This window comes from Patella vulgata, chromosome 5, assembly GCF_932274485.2.
Source record: "Patella vulgata chromosome 5, xgPatVulg1.2, whole genome shotgun sequence".
Classification (NCBI taxonomy): domain Eukaryota; kingdom Metazoa; phylum Mollusca; class Gastropoda; family Patellidae; genus Patella; species Patella vulgata.
In genome coordinates, this window is record NC_065883.2 from 79,068,795 (window position 1) to 79,075,674 (window position 6,880).

A 6,880-nucleotide genomic window follows, 5' to 3' on the forward strand; every position below is an offset into this window, starting at 1 on the left:
TAGTTACTCTTTTACCATGTCCATGTCATCTAAGCAGCCAATCATATCTTCATAACTCTCCCTTCGCTGGTCAGAGTTTGGTTCATTTTTTTCTGTTTACTAAGAACAGATCGTTATAATATATCAATGTTACCACTAAATTTCGCCTTTATAGACGGACAGGGAAGTCTTCAAATGGACATTAAGAACAGAAGAAGTGTCTGGTTTTTATGGTTACTATGACAGATTATATGAACTGAGTTGTGATTTTAAAACAGCAGAAACGTTGACAAGAAACAACAAACAGACTTTAAGTGGGTAAGTTTTTTTCTTTAAAGGGTTTCATTAATATTATTATTATTTGTGGGTTCTTGCCACAAAAAAATAACCAATGCTGCAATTGTTTCAACAGGTCGACCTCACCTTCTAAATACGTAGAATTAATGGAATAATTTTCTTAGTTTGCTGAACAAAGGGCAATTCTGATTAATTTATAAATGACACTTTATATTTTAACATGCACCGTGTGTTGTCTATATTTTGTTTTATCTTGTTCTCGGCAGTATATATCAACCTAGCAAAGTAAATGTCATCCAGACTACCGAGGACGTCCAGCTCTTCATTCAGAACCCAGCAACATCCAGTCGTGTTTCTCAAGTACAGATTGGCTCCAGAATTCAACTGGCAATGCTATTAATTAAACGCGATGACATAACAGCCTCCGGTCAGTAAACCCTTATTTTCTTTAACGGCATATGTTATAGCGTAATTGAGCAGTGATTTGAAATGGAAAATAATATCAATGTCGTTTACCACTATCACTGACTAGTAATAAATGTATACTTTCTTTTGTAACAGGTATTTCACCATATAATTGTTCCTGTTCTACACCTGATGGGAAAACAGTTCACCAACTTACAGACTCTAGTGGGTGAGACTTTTTTTTTTAATATCAATTTTCTTAAATTCAAGAAAATATTTCCTATGGTATTTTAAAATCTGCATATAATAAAAACCGAAAATCACAGCTCTTGAATGAAGAGATCATAAATAATACTTCTAGTCTAGAATACTTCAGTTGGGACATACTACTACTACTACCTGGTGCTTTAACGTCTGCTTCCACAAAAGTGATGTCGCAGACAAAGGGACTTACCCGTTCATGTGGCAATTTATACTCGACAGTTCTAACAGTTCTAGACTTTAATCGATCATTATACTGTGTCCAATGTCAATAAATTGGTCGTTTTATAGCTTTATTAATTACAAATTAACCTTGAAAAGATATATTTTTCCGAATACCATCATCGTTGAACCAGAGGGGACACGACCCATCCCAGCATTTTTATACGACTGAAAAAGTACCCGCCCATCGAGAGGTTAATTTGTTCACTTATTGTTGACTAATATGTGAAAATATACCCAAATCGGTCTTGAGCTAGCATGGTGATCAAGGGACATCACTTCCGGTTTTGATAAAGAAATTAATTACTGGCTTACAAAAACTGTTTTGATCGTTTTAGAGGGATGATTATTTCTAAATATATTTAAGAGTTATGGAAGCCTTGTTGCAAATCGTTGATCGTCCCCTTTGAGGGTTCTTTAAGAAAAAAGAAGCACAATCGGGAGTTCTCGACAATCCCCGTAATGATGTTTTGTAATATTTGTGTAAGAAATTAATTGTTATTCATTATTTAGATTATAGTAACTTTGACTAATTTCACTAATGTTTTTACACATACATGTAAAATTGTTCTAAATAATGAATTTAAATTGCTACATGAAACCTGACGTAAACTTTTGTCGTAAAATGTCATTTGAAGACGAGTTAAGAAACCATCTAAACGAGTTAACTAGTTAAAGTTAGCCGAGTTAACTATTCAGTCGAAGTTAACCGAATTAACCACAGTCGAAATTAGCCCAGATAACTACAGTCGGGGTTAGCCGAGTTCACTTGTAATTATGTTATTAGGAAAAACATTATGTTCCTGCTTCGAACCTTCCTAACGAGCCATGTGGAAGAGGTGATGAAATCATTAAACTTTACCATGTGAACTCGTTTCCAGAATTGTGTCCACTTGAAAAAGGATACGCCATTTGTAGATTCAGAAGTACAATTGTATTTAAATTTTATTTCAGATGTCCTGTACGGGATTCCCCTGTATTTGCTTTAACCGGAAGTAATGGCTCTTTCATAACATCAAATATATTTGATGCTTTCACAATTAAAGGAAGTTTAGGTCTCATCTTCAGTTGTAGTTTTGAATTCTGTTTTGATTCAAAAGAAACAAAGTGTGCTGATGTAAGTATTTTGATTGGAATCTGCTTAACATGGCTGGTATATGCGTAACACTTTTTCTTATGCGGTTTTGATGACATATTTGGACGTATTTTGGTTTAAATCCCTCTCAAAAGATTTAATTGTAAGTAAACAGACCCATGGCACAAGAATCTATTTAAAGCAGCCTTGTTTTTCACGGAACCCCTCTCTTCTCACGACAGCGATTTTAACACCGTATTTTAAAGCGACCTTTTGATATACAGGAATTTGATTTACCTATTTTGTTTTATATTACGCCTTCATATGTAAATAACTTAATTACATCAACCTGTCCACAATATCATATTACAATTTATATTAGACGTTTAATTTGTAATAAACAACAACATTTACGTAACTTGATTGAAGGAGAATCTACTTTCCATATATAGATATACCAAATTTATCGTACATTAATGGCCTACGGACCATTTATTCGATTATCCTCTTGTTAGTATTATGTTTAAATGCCTTTAAGACCATCTATTAAGTTATGTTTTTTATTTAAAAAAAAGCCTTCTTATTTCAGTATTATGAATTGTATATTATAGAGATGTAGTGATCTGCGAACTCGATCAATACTCGGGACCAGAGCTAGAACAAAACGATCAACAAATGAGAATAGAAAGAATGGTCAAGCATCAGCTTATTTATTGTTGATACCAAAAACACAGGACAAACAAACCGGTAGGTTATGGTTTTCCTAGTTCCTTTAGGAACTGTCTATGATCGAACAGTCCGCTGACAGTTCCTATGGCTTGTTATATAGCTGCAATGTGAAAATACGGTAAAATACCACTCTTCCCCACCTCTGTTCTCGGGATATTTTGGAACTCTTACCTTCTATTTTTCACCGTGAATGTTTATTTTTCGCAAAAGGAATCATTTCTCTTCATATCTGACACAAATATATAATCATTCAACACTATGTTCAAGTAGAATTTAGCGATGAAATGAAATGAAATGTTGTTTAATGGCACGTCAGCTCCAACCGGGCTATATTGCGCCAAACATATGGTGAATCTAACGAGACAAATTAAAACGATATCACATTGAATTTATATATGTAAATAAAAACAAACATCACAGAAAATATATTAATTAAAAATAAATATAACAAATCTTTTACATATATAAATATTTAAAACAATATACATGATTAAATATATACAATTAAAATTGAGAATAAAAGTTTGTCTCTTTTAAAAATGTTAGCACTTTATCATATAGCTCGGGTTGAGCAAATAGCTGACGTACTGACTGGCAAAATTTAGCGATTAAATAAACATGTGGTCTGCGTATGTTCGAGTCTCGTAATGTCTGATGAGTTCAAACGTATTTTGTGTATGTTTTTTATCGCAAAATTCTGCTTGAAAATAGTGTTGAATTATTATAAATTTAATGTGTCAGCTGTGGCAAGAAATGGTTCATTTTTTTCAGGCAAAGAAGAATCAGGGTGACAAATAGTCGATAAGGATTCAAAAATAGCCTTAGACCAGAGGTGGGGATGAGCGGTATTTTCATATTGCAGCGGACATAGTCCGATCAGGGACAGTTCCTAAAGGAACTATGGTTTTCCCACCAGATTGGTCAAATACGATATCCTGAAAGGTTTAAATAAAAATGGGCATTTGTTCAGCAACTTAGATAAAATTAAATTTGTGGTCCGATTGAAGTGATGCAAATTTGGTTTTCATTTAATTAAAATATATGTAAACATAAAGATATTTCAACATAATTCGGGATCATATACAAGAATCTTTGAAAGAGCGGTTAAGTAAATGCGTGATAATGTAAACAGAACTTTCTTATACATTTTTAATATGTTGATAATGCAGATAACTTTCTTACATTTTAAACATCTTTATCTGAAGTACTTTTAACTCTCACCGATTTAATCATCTCTATACAGTAGAAGTAATGTACATGTCAATATTCTCCATTACAGATACGAACAACATCTCTGTAGACTCTGAAGGTACCATTTCCAAACACTTCACTGTTATAACTGGTTCCATCTTGGTATTGGTACTGTGTGGAGGTTTGGTCGCTGCCGTGCTGCTTGTCCGATCTAGTCGCATTAGAAATGTTATGAAACAAACCAATGTGAAAATAACGGAATAACTTTATAAAAGAAAGTTAAAATGAGAATTTAAATATTACCAATAATATCCACAATTTCATGATTAAATCTGTAATTTGTACTTTTCTCTTATCGATAGTTAATTTGTCTTGAAATACTTTATGGTTCTTTAATAAATTACTGTTATGTCATTATTGAATGTCCGTTTAACGTCTCATTGATTGAGTCTTAAAACGTGTGTACATGATATAGGAGTTCATGCTGGAATCAGCGGGTAGTGTGAGCGTGGTTGTGACAATTATATAACACTGCCAACATTGTTTAAAAACGCCGAATCCGGGGTAGACAATTTGATGGGGACAGTAGTGAGACAGGGCCCTTGTGTCCAGTGTTCGGGCCCATGCAAAGGGTCCTGAATATGGTCCCAGTCTTTAGTGCAATAGCCTTTGTATCCAGTAATAAGGAAAGTGACTCAAGAGGGAACCATTTGGTGCAATGGTTGGGGTGTAGGATTTGTAACCTAACACTTGCAGTGACTCAAACAGAGCTCTTTATCTTAGAATAATACACCAAATCTATCTGTATTAAAATCTTTCCAGCTGTAAACGGGTACAGATAGGATTGTGTATACAATTACACAAATAATGACTCATTTGCTGTTTGGAGAGGGCACTATCTAATATCCTCGTCACACATTCAGCACGACCGTTACGACTTCAAAATTCAGCCAGATTGTAGATGACAGCGGCATAGACATGACTCTGCCAGATTGTAGATGACAGCGGCATAGACATGACTCTGCCTTCGTCAGCGTAGGCAAGCCACCTTGACACTTGGACGATTTGACATGAAAAAGAAATAAAACCAAGTACGAACAATTAGACAAAATTCGAATCCAAAATAAAAACGGTATAGGGAAAATAGTGTAATCAGCAAATGGACTGTTTATCGTGTACAAAATACACGATAAACAGTGGTAACAGGTGTCCGGAAGAGTAAGCTTACCCTGCCTGGGGCCACACCCACCATGGCTACATCAAAAATATTAGGCGAAATCTCGGTAAAACAGCGTGATTGACCAATGGACTATCGGTATGCAAAATGCACGTGATGAACAGTGTTAACGGTGTAGTAGAAATGAAATGAAATGGAGTTTAACGTCTTACTGTCCTGCTCCTATACTGGGCTAATGAAGACGGGCATACGCCATACAGTGTGCTATGAGGGGATTTTTGCCCGGGCAGCGGCACTATCGCCTACTCTTATATCGAATTCCAACTGCCAAGGGATCTTTTACGTGCATTTCAGTATATACACGATAAATAATATAATGTCTTCAACAATCATTCCATGTACCTGTAGTGATCATTCTGCAATACAGATATGTCTAAATTTTGCAAACAGAAAAGGGGCCCAAACCTTTGGAGGTTCATTTCTACCCTTATAACAGATAAAATCTATCAGGCATTATTTTCTGCTGAACTAAAAGTATGGAAACGAGAATATTTTAATCCCCCCGATAAGCGTGGACTATGGGACTGTGTAAAGTTAAAATCAAACTATCCACGATTAAATATACAAAACAAAAACAAAAGGTTCGACGAACTTTAAAGGCAGATATTATACAACAATTTGAAAACCTTGATACAAAATTACTAGAAAACGAAGAGTATAAGACAGAGTACAATGATGTCAAACACAAATTAAATTCAATTTACAACCATGAAGCAGAACAGGCAATACTTAGGTCAGGATTACAGTACTATACTGAAGGTGACAAAACACGCAGTTCTCCACGACAATAAACAGATTGAAAATGAACGATAAATTTATTCAAAATATTAATCAAATAATGGGCGAAATAGAAATATATTACAAAAATTTATATTCACAAAAGGTAACAAAACTATGCGGCATCGAAAAATTTATTGATAAAACTAATCTCTCTCTGCCACAACTTGGGGATTATGAAGCAGACTGTCTCGAGCACAAGCTAGATGACCAAGAGTGTCAAAAGGCGATTAACTCGTTTAAAAATGGAACTTCGCCTGGAAACGACGGTTTGACTCCAGAGTTCTACTCCTGTTTTTGGCCAGTAATCAAACATCTTGTTCTGGACTCCCTGAACGAAGGATTTGAAAACAGCTCCTTTTCAGTTATCCAACGGCAATCTATCATCAAACTTCTGCCTAAACCCAATAAATGCAAATACGAGTTAAATAACTGGAGGCCCATTACCTTAACAAATTACTGGATTGAGACCTTTTTTTAGAAAAACTAATTCATCCCAATCAAACGGCATTTGTGCCTGGAAGACACAATATTTATGAAAATATTAGAATTCTAGACGACTGCTTTTCCCTAGCTCAACAAAGGCGTATTACAGGCTTTCTGTTGGCAGTGGATTTCAATAAAGCCCTCGATTCAATTTCCCATTCATATATGTTTAAAGTATTACGCCATTTTGGCTTTAAAAGAAAATTTATACATTGGATTAA

At 34.8% G+C, this 6,880-nt stretch overlaps 1 protein-coding gene across 5 annotated transcripts in view; it reads left to right on the forward strand.

Moving 5' to 3' along the window:
* The window catches only part of LOC130012931 (uncharacterized), a 99,665-nt gene extending 95,089 nt beyond the window's left edge, over positions 1 to 4,576 (forward strand). For all 5 annotated transcript variants that reach the window (XM_056101108.1, XM_056101111.1, XM_056101110.1 and 2 more), the window contains 6 exons: positions 155 to 297; positions 543 to 703; positions 838 to 910; positions 2,119 to 2,281; positions 2,851 to 2,986; positions 4,248 to 4,576. In XM_056101108.1, coding sequence (XP_055957083.1) covers positions 155 to 297; positions 543 to 703; positions 838 to 910; positions 2,119 to 2,281; positions 2,851 to 2,986; positions 4,248 to 4,423 — 852 coding nt within the window. In that variant the 3' untranslated portion in view covers positions 4,424 to 4,576. The remainder of the gene's footprint in view (positions 1 to 154; positions 298 to 542; positions 704 to 837; positions 911 to 2,118; positions 2,282 to 2,850; positions 2,987 to 4,247) is intronic.
* Positions 4,577 to 6,880: the final 2,304 nt, after the last annotated feature.